The sequence below is a fragment of the Coenobita brevimanus genome, chromosome 39 (genome assembly GCF_032717465.1).
Source record: "Coenobita brevimanus isolate Jiangsu-jjx chromosome 39, ASM3271746v2, whole genome shotgun sequence".
In the NCBI taxonomy this organism is placed as follows: domain Eukaryota; kingdom Metazoa; phylum Arthropoda; class Malacostraca; order Decapoda; family Coenobitidae; genus Coenobita; species Coenobita brevimanus.
In genome coordinates, this window is record NC_136992.1 from 16,528,436 (window position 1) to 16,552,723 (window position 24,288).

Genomic DNA, 24,288 nt, shown 5'->3' on the forward strand with positions numbered 1-24,288 from the left:
AATAATAATATTATCATTATTTATAATAACAATGATAATAATAATGACAAGAATATAACTCATGACTGATGTGGTAACAACAACAACAACAACAATAATAATAATAATAATAATAATAATAATAATAATAAAAGAAGAAGAGATGAAGAAGATGAAGATGAAGAAGAAGAAAAGGAACAAGAAGAAAAAAATGTGTAAGAAGAACGGGAGTGAAAAAATAAAAACAAATCACCTGGCGAAGACCTGTACGAAGAGCGATCGATAGTGGCGGGGCATGTGGCTGCCCCGCGTCATGGAACCCAGGCTCACGTAAACCACACCGCTCCCAGCACCCTCTACCCACCGCCTCAGCTCCTGTCGGCCAAAGAGAGGAAATTTTATTGGAAAGTGGGAAGTTTACAAGGAAGGACTGAGAGAATAGAAGGCTTAACCCCCTCACTACGATCAGATCTTGTCATTACAAACACACTACCAGCAGATGATTTCATACCAAGATTTCCTTCAACTCTAACTTTGAAGGATTGTAAAGGACTGAAATGTATCCCCTCCAGTCCGAAAAGTAATTCCTAAGCGACCTCCATCCATCGCCTTAGTTCGTGGGATCAGCGTTTAAGAGGAATGTTTATTTTAAATGGAAAGACCGGCATTTTAATAGGAAGGTCTGAGAGCTTGCTGGAAATGCTGAACATTTAATGGAAAGATAGAACATTCATTTTACATATCGAAGGGGAAAAATTGTTGGCAAGGTGAGAGTTTAATAGAATTTCAAAGCATGACTGGGAATGTTGAAAGGTTTGCTGAAAAATACGTGAACAATTTGATGGAAAGCATACAGAAAAAGTTTATTATTATTATTATTTTTTTTTATGTGGGGAAGAAGGAACCAAAGGCAATGAGCCCGCAAAACTGTTCCTTCCAAGAGAAAAACAAAATACAAGAGAGAGACAAATTCAAGATCCATTCATTTCGAGATGCCTTGACACACTGCTTTAGAAACACTGGAGATCATAGGAAGCAGGAAATACAGACAGAGGGAGACAGTTCCAGAGTTGACCTGTTGCATAAATGAAGGACTGGGAGTAACGGTTAACTCTTGCATTAGAGAGTTGGACAGAAAAGGGGTGAGAGTTTGCTGCTAGACGGGTGCTATGCGCCCGTCGTAGAAGTGGAGGAATGCATGCAGACAGTTCAGAGGAACAGTGACCATTGAAGTAGCGATAGAAAAGAGATAAAGATGCAACATTGCGGCGAAGAGACAGAGATTGAATGGAGTCAGTAAGAGGGGGAGAGTTGATTAGACAAAAAGCCTTTGACTCCACCCTATTGAGAAGAGCTGTATGTGGGGAGCCTCCCCACACATGAGAGTTGTACTCCACACAGGGGCGGATAAAACCCCTGTATAGAGTCAACAATTGTGCAGGGGTAAAGAAGGAACAGAGTCGGCTTAGCACACCCAATCTTTTGGAAGCAGATTTTACAAGAGTTGTAGTATGATCTTTCCAAGACAAGTCCCGAGCAAATGAAACCCCAAGCATGTTCAAGGATGGTGCAGGATTAAGTTGAGTATTATTAAACATAATTGGGTATACCTGTGGAAGATTTTGTCGGGTTGATAGGTGCAAAAACTGAGTCTTTGATGCATTAAAAACAACCAGATTATTTTTCCCCCAGTCGGAGATACGAGCCAAGTCAGACATTAGGTGTGCCATAGCCTCATCCCTTGCCTGTTGAAGTAACTGCTGAGATGAACGTTGCGGGAATCGAATGGAAAGGTGAAGGGTGGAGTCATCAGCGTATGAGTGGATAGGGTTAGATGTACAGCTTAGAAGATCATTGATGAATAAAAGGAAGAGAGTTGGTGATAGGACAGAGCCCTCAGGAACACCACTGTTAATAGATCTAGGAGAAGAACGATAGCCGTCTACAACAGCTGCTATAGAACGACCAGAAAGGAAGCTAGAGATGAAGGCACAGATAGAAGGATAGAAACCGTAAGAGGGGAGTTTGGAAATTAAAGATTTATGCCAGACTCGATCGAAAGCCTCTGAGATGTCAAGTGCAATGGCAAAGCTTTCGCCAAAGTCCCGAAAGGAGGATGACCAGGAGTCAAAAAGGTAGGTGAGTAGATCGCCTGTGGAGCGTCCCTGACGGAACCCATACTGACGATCAGAAAGAAGGTTGTGATAGGAAAGATGCTTTAGGATTTTTCTATTAAGAATAGACTCAAAAACTTTTGAGATACAAGATGTTAAAGCAATTGGACGATAGTTAGAGGGTTGGGAATGGTCACCCTTCTTTGGGACCGGCTGAATGAGAGCAAACTTCCAGCAAGAAGGAAAGGTACAAGTTGACAGACAAAGGTGAAAGAGTTTGCCTAGGCAGGGTGCAAGCACAGGTCTTGAGAACAAGAGGAGGGACTCCATCAGGCCCATATGCCTTATTAGTACTGAGGCCAGCAATCGCAGGAAATACATCAGCTGAAGAAATTTTAATGTTAGCCATGAGGAAGTCAGAGGGGGGGAAGTGATGGAGGAACAGTACCGGAATCGTCTAAGGTGGAATTGGAGGAGAAAGTCCGAGCGAAGAGATCTGCTTTCTCAGCAGAAGAAATAGCTACAGAGCCATCAGAGTAGAAAATAGGAGGGAAAGATGATGAGGTAAAGTTGTTAGAAAGGTTTTTGGCAAGGTGCCAGAAGGAGCGAGAAGAGTTCGAGTTAGAGTTAAGAGCATTTTGTACGGATGAAATTATTTTTAGCAGAGTGAAGAACAGACTTAGCACGATTCCGGGCAGAAATGTAAAAAAGATGTGATTCAGGGGTGAGTTGGCTCCAGTACCTTTCATAGGCCCTCTCCTTGTTGCGGACAGCATTAGAACAAGCGTGATTAAACCAAGGCTTTCGTGCATTAGTCAAAGGATATGAGAAAGGAATGTATGCTTCCATGCCCGTGAGAATAACCTCCGTAATGCGCAAGGCACACCCAGATGGCTCCCGGCCATGGAAGCAATAATTATTCCAGGGAAAATCAAAGAAGTACTGCCTGAGGGCCTCCCAATCCGCAGTTCCAAAGTGTCAGAGACGACGTTTTTTTGGAGGGTCCGCAGGCCGCACCAGAGCAATAGGACAGGTTAAGGTGATAAGGTTGTGATCGGAGGAGCCCAACGGAGAGAAAAGATTAACAGTGTAAGCAGAAGGATTAGTTGTAAGGAAGAGATCAAGTATGTTGGAGCTCTCTCCAAGGCGGTCAGGGATACAGGTAGGGTGAGTGAAATATAATAGGATAATGAAATTTTAAAAATCAAAGTTAAATTTAAGTTTTAGATACTTAATGGGAAGGTAACAAATATAATGGAGGGTTTAACAGGAGAGTTAACCATAACTGGAAAGTCGTACAGTAAAGATGCAATACCAGTAGGAAAAAATCTCTATTAAACCTTCCAGTATGGTGTATTATTATAATAGTTGATACTTTTATTTAGCGTCACCGCTTAGTACGATTTGCAGAGCTGTCGGCTATGGACTGTGAGGCCCGAGTTCGTAACTTCCTCCTCCACGCTGTTTTCCTCACATCATTCATCATCATCATCCGGACCTCCTTTCCCATGCTAGAGCAGGGTGAGGAGTAGCAATGTCCAGACAGCCCAACTCTGCCCACTCCAATGCGTCACTCTTCCATTCACTCTTCATTCATATATATTCATTTGTTTGTTTATATTTATATGTATAAGAGACTTTACTGAACTTGGGAAAGACCTCTTTTAGTAAAGCATTTAACACCTTCACTACAGCAAGTGTTTCATGAGGCGAATTTCATCATCTCAAAGTTATAATTAGCTTTAAAAGGCACCATCGCACAAAAGGAGTTAATAAAGATTCCTTCGAACTCCATCCGAACAAACAGCTTTTCCAAGACCGAATGAAATCGCCTGGAGGTAAAAGAAGTAAGAAAGAAATATACTAAATTAAAAATGAAAACAGCATGTTTGCCAATCAGCACTTACATCATAACCCTCAGCCAAAGTAACAAATCTTTGCATAATAATCAACAGAATAACCATCGGATTTAACTAATATTATCTGCATTAAACTACTTGGGAACAAATTACTCCATTAATACGGTGATCAATTCTTTGTCACTCCAGTTACTGTTACATTGATGGCTTTATGTCATAGTCATATTTAAACTCATTCAGAGCAGTCAAGGCGTCTTTTGTAGGTCAGTCTAGTTTCATTAGGGTCACTTCAAGGTCATTTAGATTCGGTTGGGAACATTCATGTCATTTATTACTCATTCAGGTCTTGCACAGCCAACTGGCCCACTAGTATCAGTGTAGAATTATTCAGGAACATTGGGTTCTTTTATGAACTGATTAGGACCACTGAGTTTTATGAATGCCATTTCAGTCCTATTACATCCATTTTAGCCAAATTAGGTTATTTCGGGGTGGTTTATGGCAGTTCAGTACCAGTTACAGTAGATCCATTCATGTCCAATTAGGCCCATTCAGGCCACTAACGTCAGTTCAAATTGTTCACATTCTCTCACGTTGTAGATTCGTTCAGGGCTACTCAGGTCTTTTTAGGACGTTTCGGGTCCAGTTAGGCCCAATAATGTCATTTAGATGCAGTCAGGTCTTTCACATACATTCTGGCTCAGTTAGGGCCAGTATTGCAAGGTTATTAAGGTCCATACAGGTTTACTTACTCGTACAATTTCACACCTTCTCAGGTTCACTCATTGAAATTGGATTGAGTCGCATCCATTCAAGTTAATTTAGGTACACTCCAAGAAATCAGATCCATATCATCCAAGTTAAAAGGAGGGTTATTTCAAGCAATTTAGATCGTTTCATCTCGTTTTAGGCAAATCAAACTGACTTAGGTTAACAAAGAACAGTTCAGGTCATGTGTATCAGTGTAATTTGCCAATTAATAACCAAGTTTGTTCAGAATTTTTGAGATATGAAGTTTCATTTACTTCAGGACTAAGTAGAGTGGGCTAGAATGATTATGGGTGGTGGTCTACCGTGTGATATACAGTAGATGCTGAATAGGTTGGTTGTTAGTCGAGATAGTCGTTCTTATGATAACCACCACACCACAATGAAAACGAGTGTGATGGCTGAGGAGGTGAATTCAAGATAAGCTGGAATGGTGGTGAAAGGTGGGCCATTCAAGGAAAATGAACGGCGTGGAGATCAATGTTGTAGGTAGAGCGGTAAGTTACAAGTGAAGGATGGGTGAGCAAGAAATGGGTAGGAGTAGGTGGAAAGGAGTGTGTGAGGTGGGTGTAATGAAGCAAGATGTTAGTGGATAGTGAGGCACGATGCAGTAAGTACTGCATATCCTTGGAATACAAGGATTTAAGTTGTTTGTTGATCGAACCAGCCATTATTATGGCACTCATCCCATCCAAGCAGAAATGGTTGAGGTGGACTGAGAGTAGTGGGCGGTACAGGTTGCAGTCAGTGATAGTGGGTAATGGGGCATGCCAGGGGAAGTGTACGCTGTGGAGATGGGTGCCATGCGTATTACACTATGATACGAGTCAGAAGTAAGGGAGGAAAAGTTGGTTGGGTAGGAAGGATTGATTAAGGCCATGATGTGTGGTGGAGCAGGATAAAATTTACCTGTACTGTAAAAACAAGTGTTTTGTGAGGAATGATATTAGCAATGGGATCAGCTTTCAATTAGATACAGGAAGAAGCAAGAAAAAGGGTGGGCAAGCGACGATGAGCAAACAGGGCAGGTTGGGAGCAAGGTAACCAGCTGGACTGGGCAGAGGGAAAACAACAATTTCATAAAATTAGGAAGTGTCAATAGCTAACACCTACTTTCGGCATAAGATGATCCACAGGTATAAATGGAGAGTAATGAGGAGGATGGATGGTCAACTTGTTGAATGAATGGCAAGGATAGACTACGTATGTGTGGATGAGCGAATGAGAAGACAAGTGTTGGATGCAAGAGTGTGGAGAGGGTGGGGGAATGGAGTCTCGGACCATCACTTAGTGATGGCCAAGGTAAAGCTGCAAAGAAAATGGTTGAAGAGACGAAGGGAAAGACAGGAGGAAACAGCTGTGAGAAGAGTGGAGAATTTGCAAGATAGTGAGAAAATGGCAGAGTATAAGAGCATAGTGGAAGAAAGATTGGGAAGGTATGAGTTAAAGCAGATGGAAGGGGTGGAAGACGTAAGTAATATATTCACGGAAGAGATAGGCGCAGCGTGTGAGGTGGTTTGTGGAGTGAGGAGGAGATGCAAGGGTGTGCAAGGGACAGCATGGTGGAATGATGAGGTGAAACGAGATGTGGAACAAAAGAAGAAGGCATACAGTATAGTGAATGGCTAGTGAGTAAAGGTAGGGATGAAGATGAGAGAGAGAAGAGAGAGGTATATGTGAGCAGGAGAAGGGAGGTGAAGAGACTGGTGAAGGAGAGTAAGAAGAAAGTGGATGAAGAATTTGGGAGGAATCTGAGTGTGAAATGAAGGGAGAGTAAGAAATTGTTTTGGAAGGAGGTAAAGAAAGTAAGGCAGTGTGAAAAGGGAAATAATAGGGAAGTGGAAGATAGGAATAATAGATTGTTGGTGGAGAAGAGAGAGAAATTGAAGAGATGGAAGGAGCACTTTGAGGATTTGTTGAATGTAGAGAGTGAGAGCAGTGCGAGTATAAGTGGTTGGTGAATGGCTGGGAGAAGGAGATGAGTGGAGGGAGGAAGAGATCAGTATGGCGGAAGTAGTGGAAGCAATGAAGAAGATCAAGATGGGAAAGGCCCCAGGAATTGATGGAGTGTGTGGTGAAATGCTGAGGTATGGGGGTGAGATTGTTGTGGAGTGGATATGGAAGTTGAGTAGATTGGCTTGGGAAGATGGAAGAGTTCCAGAGGACTGGAAATCAGGTATAATTGTTCCTTTATACAAAGGAAAAGGGGAGAGAGAAGTATGTGGTAACCATAGGGATATTTGCCTTCTTAGTGTGACTGGAAAAATATATGGTAGAATACTCATTGATAGGATTGGGCATATGACAGAGGAGCTAGTTGGAGAAGAACAAGGGGGATTTAGGAAGGGAAAAGGGTGTGTAGATCAGATATTTGTTCTAAGATATTTAGTGGACAAGTATCTAGAGAAGGGAAAGAAAGTGTATGCTGCCTTCATGGACTTGGAGAAAGCTTATGGCAGAATAGATAGGCAAGGTATGTGGAAGGTATTAAGAATATACGGAGTGGAGGGGAAATTGTTGAGTGCTGTGAAGAGTATGTACGAAGAAGCTAGGGCTACGGTGCGAGTGGATTGTGAACTGAGTTCTTTGATTTCAATGTGGGACTGAAACAGGGTTGTGTGATATCTCCATGGCTGTTTAATATATACATGGATGGGGTTGTAAAGGAGGTGCAAGGTAGGGCAATGGGTGTCGGGGTGGCTCTAAAGAATGAGGGTGAGATTTGGAAGATTCCTGTGTTGCTGTTTGCTGATGATACAGTATTGTTGAGTGAAGATGAATGGGAGTTGCAAGGTTTGGTGAATGAATTTGGGACACTGTGTAGGAAGAGGAATCTGAAAGTTGATGTAAACAAGAGTAAAGTTATGGTGTTTGAGAGGAATGAAGTCACAGAGTGTACAGTGAGGTTGGATGGTGAGGATATGGAGAATGTGACTGCATTCAAGTACTTGGGTAGTGTGATGAGTAAGGATAGAACTTTGGGGGATGAAGTGCGTGAAAGGGTACAGCAGGGAAGGAAGGTTGTTAGTTCACTGAAATCAGTGATGAGAAATAGGGAGGTGAGTATGGAAGTTAAGAAGCCACTGCATGATAGTATTGTGATCCCTACCCTGACGTATGAAAGCGAGGCTGGACCTTGCAAGAGGATAGCAAGTCAAGAGTGAGAGCAGTGGAAATGAGTTACTTGAGAGGAGCATGTGGAGTGACATGGAAGGACAGGTTGACGAATGAAGAAGTGAAGGAACGTTGTGGGGTGGATGTGGATGTGGTTGAGAAGATTAGGAGAAATACACTGAGGTGGTTTGGACATGTGGAGAGAATGAAGAATGAAAGACTGACTAAGAGGGTGTATGTAGGTGAGGTGGAGGAAGGGAGAGGGAGGGGTAGACCGAGGATGAGGTGTAGGGATGGAGTTGAGTGGTATATGAGGGAGGGGGGAGTGAGTTGGGGGAAGGGTAGTCAAATGATGGGTGACAGAGCGACTTGGAGGCGTTTTGTCTGCGGCCACCTTTTGCGGGATTAGGGCGTCGGGCTATAGATAGATAGATAGATAGGAAGTGTCACTCATATATACCTCACGCTTCAGGAAAAAAGACGCCAAAGTACTGAAAGAGCAAAGAATACCTGGGAAAGGGACTTGGCAGGGCGTAGGTGGATGCCTCCTACAGGCACCTGGGTGGGCAGGAGGGGTATGGGCACGTCCAAGCCCACCTGGGTGTTGAGAAAACACAGACTCTGATTCCTCTCGATCTCGGCCAGCGGAGGTAAGTGGGGGAACTGACGGGAGATCTGCAGAGGAGATATTTTCAGGGAGAAAAGTGTGAAGATCTCCTTCAAAGAAGACATTCTTAGTCATTTTTGCTGCCAAGATACCGCTCAAGAAAAATACTTCGGAGTAGACTTGGAATCTAACTTGTGGATTCGATAACTTTTTATATTTTCTTAAAGCAGCTAGAAGATGCAAACACTTCATAGGAATCTTTCTCAAAGCTGAGTTTTGACACGACGTTCAGAGTGCAGCTTCTAGAAATTATTTCGTCAAATTTTTGGATAGCTAGAATGCCAGTATATCCTCTTCCCTCCATCAGTACTTTATTACAGTTGCAAGTTGCATCCACTCATTTTTACATACCACTGCGATGCAGTCATTTCTTGCTCTTAGTTGTGTTAATACTTTCGCCATTAACTTTCCATGATGTGGTCAACTCTAGCATTTTATTATCAGTCACCATTAACCCTCCTATTACTGGGGATGCTCTAGTACTTTCTTCCAGGTAATGGCAAGCGGTGTTATTCCGGAGCGAGTGAATCAAAAGAGCCCAAGAGTGTAAACCCCTTCAGTCTGAGTACGTCATTCTCTGTTACCAGATGATTTTATTCAGCTACGGAGAGACCTCTAGTAATGAAATGGATGAAAGAAGGCTGTATGCAACCCCGCAGGTTTTTTTTGAGTTTCTCATAAATTGAATATATCCGTTTGGAGTAGCAGGAATGAACTAAACACTACGTCATGGAATTACAGGCATCAGCACTGCCTGGTAAGTCGTCTGTTCAGTGTGTCTTACCTCTCGCTGGACGGGATGCTTCAGGATCCAGTTCCACACGATGGGGGTGAAGACGTGAGCCAGGAAGCTGAAAGGGGGAGGCATTCATGAGAGATCTTAAACGGATGGCCAAGTCGATATAATGGTACTAGACGATCCTTCTGTGTGTGTGTGTGTGTGTGTGTGTAACCAACCGGATGACCTACTAATTGAGCTTGTTCTTCGTGCTACCCCAGACGACTTTATCCAATGTCGGGATGATGTCTAGCAGTTAAGACGCCAGTGTAGGCTGTATCTATCTTTTCCAGTATGAAAAGTCTCTCCTAAACTGAATAAAGACATCTGGAAGTTACAGATAAATAAATAAATAAATAAAATTCAAGTTACGTCATCATATTCGGGGAGTAAACCAGTAAAGTTCGATTATGCATTTTCTAATTCATTCATATTATCTCCAGGCGATTTTATTCACCACAGGAGAGAACTTTTCGAACTGGAGAGGTTAGACGCTTTGACTAACCTCTCCACTACAGGTCTCCTTCAAGCTAAATAAAAATCAGAATAAAATCGTCTGCTAAAATAAAAACAAAAAAATGGCGTCCTTGAGCTGAATAGAGGACACCTGTAATGGGATTACTTTTTAATTACCTCCACCAAGGTGGTTATGTTTTGCCCGCGTTGGTTGCTTGCCGGAATATAAAGATTCGTCAAGCATGTTGGTCAGTTACCTATATTTGTTTGTCTGTCTGTTTGTTCGTTTGCTCTCTCCAGGTCACAATTTTGCGGCACTCGTTCTGAAAAAATAAAATAAGAAGGTAGATATCCATAATCCATGAAAGCTATTGTTTTTCATCAAGATCGGTCAAAGGCCCTAGGCTGGGTGTGGAGTTGAAACCCCTCAATGGCGGTAGGTTCAGAAATCGTCAGGATCCAGCTGCCGGCCTGCCCCGGCATCATTTCTTCAAATTTCGAAAAATGATTTTTTTTCTTACCAATCTGAAGAGTAACGTCTGGTGCACCTGGCAATGCAATTATTACCTTCCTGAAACCTATCTCGTGCTTCACAATGAAGCGCGAGAAATCTCGCCAAATGACAGCCTACACGCCAGTGAAAACAAGGCAGACACAATCCGATCCATCCGGCAAGCTCTCCACTGCCCAGACGACGGTGAAAATTAAGTAGACAGTAGGATCATCCGGCAAAGTGGGAAGATAGGAGGAAAGAGAGGGGGTAAAGAGAGGGGGGAAGAGGGGAGGAGAAGAGGGGAGAGGGAATAGGAGAGGAGGGAAGAGGGGAGGGAGGAAGAGGGAAGGGGGAATAAGGGAGAGGGGGAAGAAGGGGGAGAGGAAGAGAGGAGGAGGAAAGAGGGGAGAGGGGAAGAGATGAGGAAGAGGGAAGAGGGGAGGGAGGAAATGGGGGAAGGGAGATGAGGGGAGGGGGAAGAAGGGAAGAGGGGGAGAGGGGAGGGGAGGGAAGAGGGGAGGAAGAGGGAAGTGGGGAGGGAGGAAGAGGGGGGTGGGAAGAGGGGAAAGGGGATGGGGGAGGAGGGGAAAAGAGGGGGGAATCCATCCGGCAAGCTCTCTGCCTATGGCAGTTTCATATGTCTGGTTGTCTGTTAGCAGGATTACTCAAAACTTAGGAACTTATTTTGCTGAAATTCTTTGGAGGGGTAGGGTATGGCCCAAGGAACAAATCCATTAGATTCAGGCGGTGATCTGGTTCATCATCTGGATCCAGGAATTTTTTGTTTGTTTTTCCACACGATATCTCCAAAAGTTTTCAATCATTTTCAATGAAATTTTGCGGAAGGGTAAGCCATGGGCCAAGAAAGATTTGATTAATTTGGGGGAGGATCCGGATCCTAATCCTGCAGTGGCATTGGCGGAGGTATGTGCTCTATGAGTGCTTTCTAGTTTAACTTGTTGTTCCTTTCTCTGTTCATTTTGAGTACGAAAGGTGATAAAATTTTCCCCAAAAAACAAGCCTTCATAATGTGTGAGTGTATATTTTCACTTCTCTATTCAGTCAGTATGGACTGTGGGAGTATTTTGAATATCGCCAGACCACTTTCTGACGATTTGATCCATATTTAAGGAGAAATTTCGTTTAACTGATGTTCATTTCGGCCATTTCTAAACCTCTCCAGTGCGACGTCTCTCCTAAGCTGAAGAAAATCGCCTGGAGACAGCAAGAACAAGCTAAAAATGCGTCACCGTACTTAAGGAGATTATGATGTAACAGGAAAATAAATTGCTGACGAAGAGGTGCCATGGTCTCCTGTGGGAACGGGAATACTACTCAGTATAGTAGTAGTAGTAGTAGTAGTAGTAGTAGTAGTGGTAGTAGTAGTAGTAGCAGTAGTAGCAGTAGTAGTAGTAGTACTAGTAGTAGTAGTAGTAGTAGCAACCTCAGGCTTGTCTGGATTTACATCTAGTGGACTGCAGGCTGAACTTGCCCTTGTCACACACTCCACCATCCTCCTTTCAGGTGATAGGGAGGAGACCGAGGGACGTTTATGTAACCAGGCAGCTCCACCAGCCAGTCATATCGGTGCCACCACGTAAAGGCGTCCCTCTCTAGCACCATAGGTCTCGGTGTGAAAGAAGTACATTAAGCCTTTGTTACGGGGCACCTTTTTGAAGTTCGTTTTGCTATGAAATTCACAATGATTACTGAATAACTGCCGAGTGAAATGTTTTGTTTCCTATCGAGCTGACTTAACAGTTTCCTAGGTGCTGGAGAGGGACGCCTTCACGTGGTGGCACTGATATAGCCAGGCAGCTCAACCTCCCAGTCCCTCACCTACTTCCCTGAATAAACATCCCTCACCTACTTCCCTAAATAAACATCCCTCAGCTACTTCCCTAAATAAACATCCCTCAGCTACTTCCCCAAATAAACATCCTCCAGCTACTTCCCCAAATAAACATCCTCCAGCTACTTCCCTAAATAAACATCTCTCAGCTACTTCCCTAAATAAACATCCCTCAGCTACTTCCCTAAATAAACATCTCTCAGCTACTTCCCTAAATAAACATTCCTCAACTACTTCCCTAAATAAACATTCCCCAACTACTTCCCTAAATAAACATCCTCCAGCTACTTCCCTAAATAAACATCTCTCAGCTACTTCCCTAAATAAACATCCCTCAGCTACTTCCCTAAATGAACATCTCTCAGCTACTTCCCTAAATAAACATTCCTCAACTACTTCCCTAAATAAACATTCCTCAACTACTTCCCTAAATAAACATCCTCCAGCTACTTCCCTAAATAAACATCTCTCAGCTACTTCTGTATCCCTTGAAAGAAGTGTGATGGACTGTTGAAGGATTGAGTGTGGCGTTGCAAATACAAAAACAAAAACAACAATAATTACTACTACTACCACTACTGCTGCTGCTGCTGCTGCTGCTCTTACTTCTACTACTACAAGACGTCTAGCACTATTACTACTACTTATACTACTGCTACTACTGTTACTACTAGTACTATAACTACCACCATTTTCCCCAAGCTTACAGGACCAGCTCTAGGCAGTAAGTTGATATTTTAGGTCCTCCCTTTCTTCCGACTGTATACTTAAACTTTATATTACTAGGGAGAATAAGTGACGCCAGTTTTTCCAACACATTTCAAAGCACGGGACGATGATACTGCATGCCTGGCCCCTTTGTGGGAGTACTGACTGCACTTTATAATATAGGGTTGTCCATATACAGCGCTCCCCCTCCACTCCACCGGCAGATTATGGGTGTGTTGCGAGGACGGCTCAGTCAGGGTTATCAACGTTCACCCTGCAGTATTTATTCATTTCTTCCCCCCACTGCCACCATCACTCCCACACCAGCCGACTGAGCCGTCCCCGCAACATATTTTTACCGTAAGTGCTCTGACGAATGGCTTCAATTGTGCCTCCCCTTCACATTTTCTACCGAAATACTCGGGCAGCTGGGAGCGCCCATGAACTCACACTCTCTCCCCCGCAATGCAGAACCTCTGCTTATAAAAATTCATTTATCCCCAGAACTACTACTCTCTGGAATTCACTTCCTGGGAGTTGTTTCCCACAAACATTTAATCCACTTCAATTCAAATCCAGTTGTTATAAATATTTTATGAAAGGAGGATGCCTTTAGACATATGGATTTTTTTTTTCCTTTGTTTTTCCTTCCTCCATTCATTATCTATATATATATAAAAAAAAAAAAATACAATAACGCCAGGTGAGTTTCTGGTGGAGCGCTATTTACGGACCATCCTGTATGAAATGTACACGTTCCGTATATATCCGTCAAAAATCACCCTCTCCGACTCAAGTTTAGGATCGTATTGCAAGCGACATTAGAGAATTCGTAACACCTCTTCATTCGCGATTTATTCTGCTCATTACACTTCAGTATCTTCTTGCTTGACATTAATGAAAATTATGTTAAAATGATACATAGGGCGTATAAGAGAATGGGTGACTGTAATATGCAAAATAAATCGCTAAGAAAGAGGTGCTATGAACCCTCCAATGACAAATGAAGTATGAACCTTCATATGGTAGTAGTAGTAGTAGTAGTAGAAGTTGTAGCAGTATTAGTAGTAGTAGTAGTAGTAGTAGTTGTTGATGTTGTTGTTGTTGTTATTATTATTATTGTTGTTGTTGTAGCCGTAACGTGAACCCAGTGGGGACTGAAGTTCCCTTTGTCTAGCAGGCCACCATTCTCCTTTGGGGGGAAAGAGAGGGAGATGAGGGACGTTTATGTAATCGGGCAGGGAACACGGTGCCACCATACAAAGGCATCCCTCTGCAGCACTAACCTTTACACAGAACATTTATACCGGACAGTGACCCCCTCTGTTTAAATTGGTGCCACCTCGGGAAGGCGTCCCTCTCCAGCACCTAACCTTTATAGAGAACCTTTATAAAGAAGATTGTCTGTACCTGAAGACCTTGACCGGGAGGGTATATGGTCTGGGGAAGTCCCATATGACGGTGGGCGTGTAGGCTGGGTGCCAGATGTTGCCCACGGCGGCGGACTGCTGCGGGTTGCCTCCTAGAGTGGACACCAGGATGAAGGGCAACTCGTGCAGGAAAGGGTATAGCGCCTGTAGGAATGGAAGATGATTTTACCCACTTCAGTCTGATGGCGTCTTCTATTTTATTATTGTTTTCAGTCGGTTTAAATCAGCTTAGAATATTGCTTTGTTTTGAAATTGAGGATTTAGTAGTTGTTTTAGTAGCTGCACTACCAGGCTCGTTAACCTATGAATCCTGAAGAGTGCAAGCTGAAGTTCCTGATTCCTGCATTCATACCATTCTCCATTTGGGGGATAGGGAGAGAATTGAGGGACGTTTGTATAACCCGCCAGCTCCATCACCTGGTTATATCGGTGCCACCACATGAAGGATGAAGGTGTCCCTCTCGAGGGCCAATGTTAAGAGTTACACAGTATAGTTTTCATTAGCCCACTCAGTACGAGACGCCTTTCCTAAGTTGAATAAAATTTTCTTGAGGTTGGAAGACAAAACGAAAAAGATAAGCTTTCTAAAAGTCTCTCTGAGCTGAGTAACATCTCTTGGAGAGGGTCATACTTAATTATGAAAAGTTCTCATATTGAAGGACTCAGGACAAATAGTCCATTTTTTAGAGTCCCAGTCTTCCCTCAGCACACGACCTAGAATAAGTCAGTCCAGGTGTCCATGCTGCTGCGTGAATGCAGACAAGAACGCATCGTGATCCTAAAAGTCTGACCGGTCTACGAATCAGACTAGAGATAATCCAGTTGCGAGATCAATGTGCAAACCAATACACCACCAGCTCCACCCTGGCCAGAGGGTTAATGGCAATAATCTTTTAGAGTCTTCTAATATATATATATATATATATATATATATATATATATATATATATATATATATATATATATATATATATATATATATATATATATATATATATATTTACGTATATACATATATACCTGTTGCATAAATGAAGGACTGGGAGTATATATATGTATATGCCTGTATATATATCCATCCATCCATCCATCATCCAATCCTACGTTGCCTCATGAGGAGCGTAGGAGCCCGGGGCTAGGCAATTGGCCCTGACATTTAAGATGAGAGTGACCAGCCTCACTCATCCCTGAGTGGCATTACGTGAGCAATAAACCCCAACCACCCCTTGGATATAAACCTTCACCGGCTCAGTCCGATTGGAGCACAATAATTACCCACTAAACCACCAGGCGACAAAATTTGGTTATATGGTTACCACCCAGCGTATAAATGGTTTCCTGGTGTACAGGAAACCATTTGGCTTGTCACTCAGTGTACTGTAGAGTCACCCACGGACAGAAGGAAGAGGAAAGAATGAAGGAATGAAAGACAGAAGAGGGAGTGTAAAGTCACCCGCAGGCAGAAAGACGAGGAAAGAATGAGGGAAAGAAAGACAGAAGAAGATGGAAGGAAAGAAGGATGGAGGAGAGGACAGGGCAGACACCCGAGAGCAGCACTACATTGAGTGGGTGGATGGTGAGCGGCCCCACCTGCCACAAATATATATATATATATATATATATATATATATATATATATATATATATATATATATATATATATATATATATATATATATATATATATATATATATATATATATATATATACACTAGTGGAAAAATTATTATGGATTTTTCTGAAAACAAGCTGTTTTATGTTTGAAGATCGCTGAAACCCATTTACAGATCAAAGTGCATCTGCATTCTGCTAAATCTATCTACACACATTGCTTTAGTAATTTATTTGACCACCCTTTGCTGAAAAAAAAGTTTCTGGACACGTCGTAACATTCCCAATGTCGGATTGACACAGTTCCTTGATTTTTGCTGAATGGAACCAAACACGTATTAGTCGCTGTATGAGTTCAGTTTTGTCTGTTATTGGTACTTCGTGTATTTCATCTTTCAGTTCATCCCATAAACTCTCAATTGGATTCCTATCAGGTGATTTTCCAGCCCATGGTAGCAATTGAACACCATTTTGCTTGCACCATGACTTGACTTTCTTTGCTGTAAGGCATGGGGCAGACTCCTGTTGGAAAATCTATGGCCTTTCTCCATGCCATTCCCTTGTTTGAGGCATGAGGCGAGTTTAAGATCTTGATGTATATATCTTGGTTCATGGTGCCATCAACAATGTGCAAACAACTCGTACCACTCACTGATATGGCCCCCCACACCATGATTTTCTGGGGAAATTTCACGGTTTTCCTCAGACATTTGCCATGAATTCCTCTCCAGCTCTTTGTCGGACAGTCTGGATGCGATCATCAAGTACTTGGAAGGTGGACTCATTGCAAAAAACATCAACTGAAGCAAACTGAAACAAGAAGCACTTAAAATCAATACAAGGAGAGTGAATAAACTTCGTGACGTCTACACCTTTTCACCCTCAAATTAAAATAACTGAAGTTTAATTTAAAACAACTGAAGTTTAATTTAAAACATCTGAAGTTGAATTTAAAATACCTGAAGTTGAATTTAAAATACCTGAAGTTTAACTTAAAACAACTGAAGTTTAATTTAAAACATCTGAAGATTAATTTAAAATAAGTGAAGTTTAATTTAAAACATCTGAAATGTAATTTTTAAGAACTGAAATTTAATTTAAAAGAAAACTATTTTTTAATGAATAGATTGCAGATAAAAATAAATACAGCAGCATATTATAGGCTCTGTGCCAAGGTAATTACTTGTTAATTAATTCTGTAAGCCAGTACAAAACGAGTCCTCCAGCTGTGCAGGGCTCTGACTGGCTCGCGGTTTGTGCGGGAAATCAGAGACGAGGAGGGCTCCGTCAGAGAAAGTTTGTATACATTTTGGGCGTGTATTTTCTTTCATTTTGCTCTGATGTTTTGGATTGTTATTTCAAGTGAATATACTCAGTGAGCATATCTATATATATAAGCCTACAGTATATCTATAGGAAGTGGCTCCTTGTTCATGGCCAGCGCCAGACATGTAGGCTAGGCTACTTGCCGAACCTGCTTGGCCAGATTATCATACATTTTGTCATATTCTGGATACATACATGGCGTTTTTTGCGTGCACTATCACACGTTTTGTATTGGTTATTATCGTAACCTAACTAACCTAATTTTCTTTTTTTTAATAGGAAGAAGGAACCAAAGGCCACGAGCCCGCAAAAACTGTTCCTTCCAAGAGAAAAACAAAATACAAGAGAGGGCTAAATTCAAGATCCGATCATTTCGAGATGCCTGGACACACTGCGTTTGAAAGACTGGAGATCATAGGAAGCAGGAAATACAGACAGAGGGAGACAGTTCTAGAGCTGACCTGTTGCATAAATGAAGGACTGGGAGTAACGGTTAGATGAAGTTGGTTAGGCATAATTATTTTACAAGAACGTCTTCCATTTTAAAGTCACGAACTATTATTTTTACTAGCCTTCCGAAGTTCGTTCTCTCTTTTCAGCATGTAAAGGAAATGAGATCTTCAGGGAGACTGACATGGCACGCAGTGACGGGATTTGGCTGTTGGTAATGCGCGCAAAAAAGCCCCATGTGTTCAGAATTTGGCAAAAGAAATTATTGGCTACGATGGTCAAGCAGTTGTGCAACTACATGGCAGGCGCCTGCCAAGGAACCAGCGTTCATTAATACATTAAATGTGGTTCTTGTTAAACAATTTGTTTTATGTTGTTTTTTCTTCCCTACAGCAGTATGGCACCAGGTGGGAACGAATATATCTCGGACGAGGATGATATTTGTACCAGCACTGAAGAAGAGAAGAGAAGAGGAGTGAAGGCTAGTACAAACAGGGCAAGTACTCCAAAACTGACACAACCGGTGAAACTAAAAAAAAGAATCTTAGCAGCAGCTGAGAACGGTGGTGACTGGAGATCTGTTGCAATAGCCAATGGTATCGCGGTTTCTACTGCATATGGGTGGATACGTCGAGCAGATGAACCAGCAAAAAAAGCGCGGTGGTTTTCGTCAGGCAAAACTTCGCCAAGAGCACATCGACATGATGATACAATATGTGGAAGAAAACCCAGTTATCACGCTGAAGGAGACTGCTGACAGGCTTGCTAATGAAACTGGCATTCATGTGAGCACTAACACGGTTCACAAGTACAGTACCTGGACGGTCAGATGTACTCAGTGAAAACGGTACATCCAGAACCTGTCTCTGCGAACTCCGAGGCAAGTAAACACAAACGGAAGGACTATGTGGAAAAACTGATGAATAGGATTGGGATAACTGTAGTTTACACTGATGAAACGAATGTAAATCTTTTCCTGCGCCTATCTCGGGGCGTGCACGTAAGGGAGTTCGCTGCATGGTGAAAAGTCCTACATCAAAAGGAAAAAACATACATATACGCGGTGGAATTTCACAGCATGGCATCGTCTACTGGGAAAGCAGGAGGGGTAGCTACAAGAAGGAAAACTGTCAGGATTGGCTGCGGCGAATGCTCAGCACAATTACTGAGCCTCTTGACAGCATTGTTGTTGTTTGTGATAACGCACCCGTTCATGCTGGCCTTGAGAGTGTTGTTGAGGAAGAGGAATTCTGCGGTGTAGAGATATTACAGGCGAGCCCATATAGTGCTCCACTAAACCCCACTGAAGAGTGCTGGAGCATCATGAAAGCCACTATGAAACGCGATCTGGCAGCTGATTCTACTTCCATGATGAACACTTCCCCAGAGGGTATGACGCAGACAGAACATAGATTACAGTATATTGAACGCTGTGTTGATAATGCCATATTAGCCATTACGCCAATGCTGTGTCTGAAAACCTGCAACCATGTACAAAAACATTTTCCTAGTGTGATGCAATTCCAAGATCTTCAGTTCGATGACAATTAAATGTTTCAGTCTAATTGCGCAAACAAGGGCAATGTAATTTTTCTCCCTTTATGTTGTAAATCACACTTTGCTTTCGTTTTTTTTCATATGGCCATGAAAGGAATACCCAGTCATTATAATTTTCATTGGACAGAATGTTTTTATGTAAATTGTATAAAGGAAATGTCCTTTAGATTACAAATCACACATACAAGGAATACCAATAATTATCATGGCTCTTCTGGCTAAATGATTTTCATGCAATTTTATTTACAAAGGTTATGATCATTTGATATTAAAGTAGATCATATAAATTTTAGATTTATCTCTCTCAACATGACATACAAGGAATACATATTCTTTATCATGTATCTTTTGAGTGAGTTTTCTTTAATTTTGCTACAAAGGAAAATTACCATTTCATAATAAATCATATTTTGCTTTTTTATTCACTTTAACACAAGAAATACCCATTTATTATCATGTATCTTTTTTTTTTTTCTTGTATAGCTTGTACAGTAATTGCACTAAGAGACAAGGAATAGCTGCACCATTGGAAGTACTTTTTTGTGGAGAAAATATGTAGTCATTGAAATCAAACATGTATTTTTAACCTAACATTTCATATATTTTGAGTTGCAATTCTAAAGGTTATAAAAATAAGAGTTCATAATTAAAGTCTAATATAAGTATAGTTCTGTTGTTTCAATCTGCCATCAATTAATTATATATATATTCTGCTTGTTTTAAAATAATCTTAAGTTCTTTTAAAATACATTTCAGATGTTTTAAATTAAACTTCACTTATTTTAAATTAAACTTCCGATGTTTTAAATTAAACTTTAGGTATTTTAAATTAAACTTCAGGTATTTTAAATTCAACTTCAGATGTTTTAAATTAAACTTCAGATGTTTTAAATTAAACTTCAGTTGTTTTAAATTAAACTTCAGTTGTTCTAATTTGAAGTTCAGTTATTTTAATTTGAGGATGAAAAGGTATAGTCATGTGTCAACAGAAATTTGAGATGAGGTATTCTTTTTGGGAAGATATCGTTCCATATTAGTGAATTTCACATGATTTTATTTTAATAGCTCATATTTAAACTTCAGAATAGTAAATCAGACTATTTTACCTTTTTCTAGTCATCTGAAGTCTATTGAGCATGTTGCTTGGCCCATTCTCAAAGGGACTGTATCATGGTCTTCGTAAGTCACAGTTTCTTCCTTAGACAATTTGAGCGCAACCCAGCTTCCAGAAACTTGTTATTCACCGTTCTGGGGTGCAGATTCACTTCCTCCTCAGCCATCAAACTTGCAGTATTTCTGCATGATAGTCTTCGGTTCTTAATTAAGAACCATATGCATCATCTTCCTATCCACTCTGGGCATAGTTTTCCTTTTTCTGTCATTCTCCCATCCTTTTTTAAATCAAATTTAAACCATTTTCTGCTTTTTTCCTGAAAAACTAACAGCTCAAATCTTTATTCTTTCCCATTTGCAGTAAATCATATAATATAAAAAAAATATGCCCCTGAAATTAAAACCAAGAAAAATAAATGCACAAGGTGAGTGGAAATATCATAGAAAAACTTCCTTATGCACATAAACTTTGTTAGGTATCAGAGAACAGCAGCTCACATCCTTGCTACACAAAGTCCTAGGCAGTGCTGCTGGTTTCAAGCCGAGTCAAGTTCAATCATGTCCACCCTGCTTTATCAGTGTTGCCATAAAGAGGTTTCTTTTTACATAAAAACCTGACAGAAATATGTGTATATGTACTGTAGATTTAGCAAAATGCAGATGCACTTTGATCTGTAAATGAGTTTCAGCAACGTTTAAACATAAAAATGCTCATTTTCAGAAAAATCCATAATAATATTTCCAGTACTGTATATATATATATATATATATATATATATATATATATATATCTATATATATATATGTATGTAGGTATGAACACATTTTTTTCACAAACGAACAACGAGAAAATGGACCTGGGGAAATCCAAATGGAGAAACAAAGAATGAAATCGAGTTCATTATAGCAGATATCAATAACACGACCACAAATGTCACAGTTATCAACAAAGTATATATAGGAAATGTCCATAGAATGGTGGGTTGCACAGCCAAATTCAGTTTCATATGTGAAAGAAAATTATTAAAAATAGAAAGATATACCCAATAAAAGCAAATGAAAACCAAGAAGCCTTTCAATTGGAAATAACGAACAGATTTCAGGCTCTAAGTAATGCTGAGTTTGACACTGATGAGATGAATGACAGACTAACAAAAATGCTATGAGAATCAGTCGAGGTAGTAGGGAAACCTAATACAACCAAAGCCAAGAAGTATTCGGAAAAGACACTCGAGCTCATGAAAAAAAGAAAGGAAAGGAAAGTAAAAACAAAGAAGAACGAAACAGAATTAGCGGAATTAAATGGCTTTTCAACAAGAGACAAAGAGAAGAAAAAAGACAAAAAGATGCATGAGATCATAGAAACCATAAAAAATGGGAAAAGTCTGAAACAGATCCAAAGTAAAATAGCACTAGGAAGCAACAAACTATATCACTGAAAGACAAAAACGGTGAAGTCATTAAATGCAGAGATAAGATGGTGAAGAGAGTTGAAGAATTTTACAAAGAACTACATGCATCAAAGACGTAGTACCAATAGTTAACTTTTCAGTTGACGTAAGTGAAATACGTGAGGTAAATCCAGGCCAAGTAAACATTTCTCTTAAAAGCATGAGAAGAGGGAATGGTAACAGATTTACTGTTGGATGCAGGAGTGGAAGTACAAAACAGTCTAGCCCACTTATTTATTCAGTGTACAAAAAAGAAGAAAATTTTCAAAACATGGTGTAATGCAACAGCTATTCTACTTTACAAAAAAAAGGTGACTTCGTAACTATCGACCTATTAGCTTATTATCTGTTATTTACAAGCTCTTAAGTAAAGCAATACCAAACAGAATAACAACAAATTTGGAAGAAAACCAACCTCGTGAACAGACAGGATTCCGAAGCAGGTATTCGACTACTAATCATCAAAACACGGTGAATTAGCTAACTGAGGAAACTACAGAATATAATAAACGACTGTGCTTAGGTTTTGTTGATTACGAAAAGGCTTTCGACTTAGTGGAGCACATAGCAGTTTTAAATTCATTTTGAGAACAAGGAGACAATGAGAACACCAAAAAACTGTTCGGAAACATATATAATGAGGGAACTGCTGCAGTTAAATTACTTAAAGACCCTGAAAATAATAAGATTGAGAAGGGTGTGCAATAGGCAGATACAATTTAATCATATTTATTTACAGCATGCCTAGAAAGTATTTTCAGAAAGCTAGTGGTAGGTGGTGGCGACCATCATCCACTCACTTGACGTAGTGCTGCCTACGTCTTCCCTAGCCTTTATCATTCTTTTTCTGTGCCTGCCCTCCTCTCTTCCTATTTGTCCCATCTTTCCTGTCACTTTTTATTGTTTTTCTTTCCTTTACAGGTGGCTTTACATTGGGTGACAAGCCAAATGGTTTCTTGTAAGCCAAGAAACCATTTACAAGGCTGGGTGGTAACCATATAACCAAACTATACGTGCTCCCTACGTGTCAACAAGTTGGTTGGTGGAAGGTTAGTGCCTCTCCCTGTAAAACAGATAACTCAAAGTCAAATGGCCACCTCTTATGGGACTATGGCGTCTGGCAATTGATAGACAGATAGACTGGGAAAACAAAAGAGTAAACACAAATGGTGGAAAGTAAAACCATTTACGATTTGCAGATGACATTGTTCTAATCCCAGAAACTGCGGAGATATTGCAAAATTTGTTAAGTGGCCTGAAAAGAGAAAGTGTCAAAGTAGGGCTATAGATAAACCGGAGTAAAACTAATGTTTAATCCATATACTCCAAAGAGCGTCATCAGAATAAGCGAGGAAATTCTTGAAGAAGTCGAGGAGTACAATTACTTGGGGCAAATGCAAAAATTAACGAAAGACCATGATAACGAAATCAAAAGACGCATTACAACTGGATGGAAAGCTCCTAGAGACGTTATGAAAAGTAGTCTGCCAAAATGTATGAAACGAGAAATATATAACGAATGTATAATTCAAGCTATGACGAACGGCTGTGAGACCTGGAAACTGACGAAATCGCTGGAAAATAAACTAAGCTGTTTTCAGAGATTAATGGAAAGATCACTGTTGAGAATATCTTTAAGAGACAGGAAAAGATCAACTGGTGTGAAAGAGTAGACTAAAGTCAAAGACATTACAGAAGTTATAAAATAACAGAAATAGATGTGGGCAGGACATGTATCAACAATAAGGGATATCCAATGGAACAAGAGGTTGACTGACTGGACTCCAAGACTCTACAGTCGTAGCAGAAAAAGGCCAGACAGGAGGTGGAGAGATACGACAGAGAAATTTGCTCGGAAAACGAGGCACAGATTTGTTCAGTCAAGGGATTCGTTTAGAAGGTTGGATTCAGCAGTGGACTTGTAATGGCTAATGATGATTATATATATATATATATATATATATATATATATATATATATATATATATATATATATTGTTACATAGCCTATGATTTCATCATCCTTTGTGTAATTTTAACGCACAGTATGCTGCATGTTTGATCACGAGCGTGTTCTGCCTCAGTCCCCCCCTTCTACCGTTATAGTAGAGTAAGTCGTTCTCTCTGTTATACTTTGCGGGATTTTCAGCTCTCTGTCCCCATGGCTTCATTGGCGCGTCCCTCTTACAAGTTGTATCAAGCTCTGCCAGCCCCTATATAATAAGCTCAGTCTCTGCATCATTGCCACTTAGATCTGCTCCTCATTTTGTTCACATCTCTGTCCTCCCCTGTACAGATATTATTATTGTGAGTGCTCAAGAAGTCTCCAACCATCTAGCAGCTGTGTGTAATTTGAGTATAACTGTTATTGCATTTTTTCTTGTACTGTGTAGCATAAGGTTAATTCTTAGGCCTAGTGAGGTTTTTGATTAATGTTGGGTTTTATGTCAGTCATTTTTGATAATAGTTTGTATCTGCAATAATTTATCTTGCATTTACTGACCATTACCAGGTGTATTTTCATTTTATCAGGGCTGACTTAGATAAATTTACTCTTGCTA

At 40.6% G+C, this 24,288-nt stretch overlaps 1 protein-coding gene across 1 annotated transcript in view; it reads right to left on the bottom strand.

The window, feature by feature from the left end:
- LOC145396802 (UDP-glycosyltransferase UGT5-like) overlaps window positions 1–24,288 on the bottom strand; it is a 56,422-nt gene that overhangs the window by 16,540 nt on the left and 15,594 nt on the right. The window contains exons 4-7 of the mRNA XM_080270093.1: window positions 14,199–14,362; window positions 9,286–9,352; window positions 8,345–8,509; window positions 233–354 (exon numbers count right to left, since the gene is read on the bottom strand). Of these exons, the coding sequence (XP_080126219.1) occupies window positions 233–354; window positions 8,345–8,509; window positions 9,286–9,352; window positions 14,199–14,362 (518 nt within the window). The remainder of the gene's footprint in view (window positions 1–232; window positions 355–8,344; window positions 8,510–9,285; window positions 9,353–14,198; window positions 14,363–24,288) is intronic.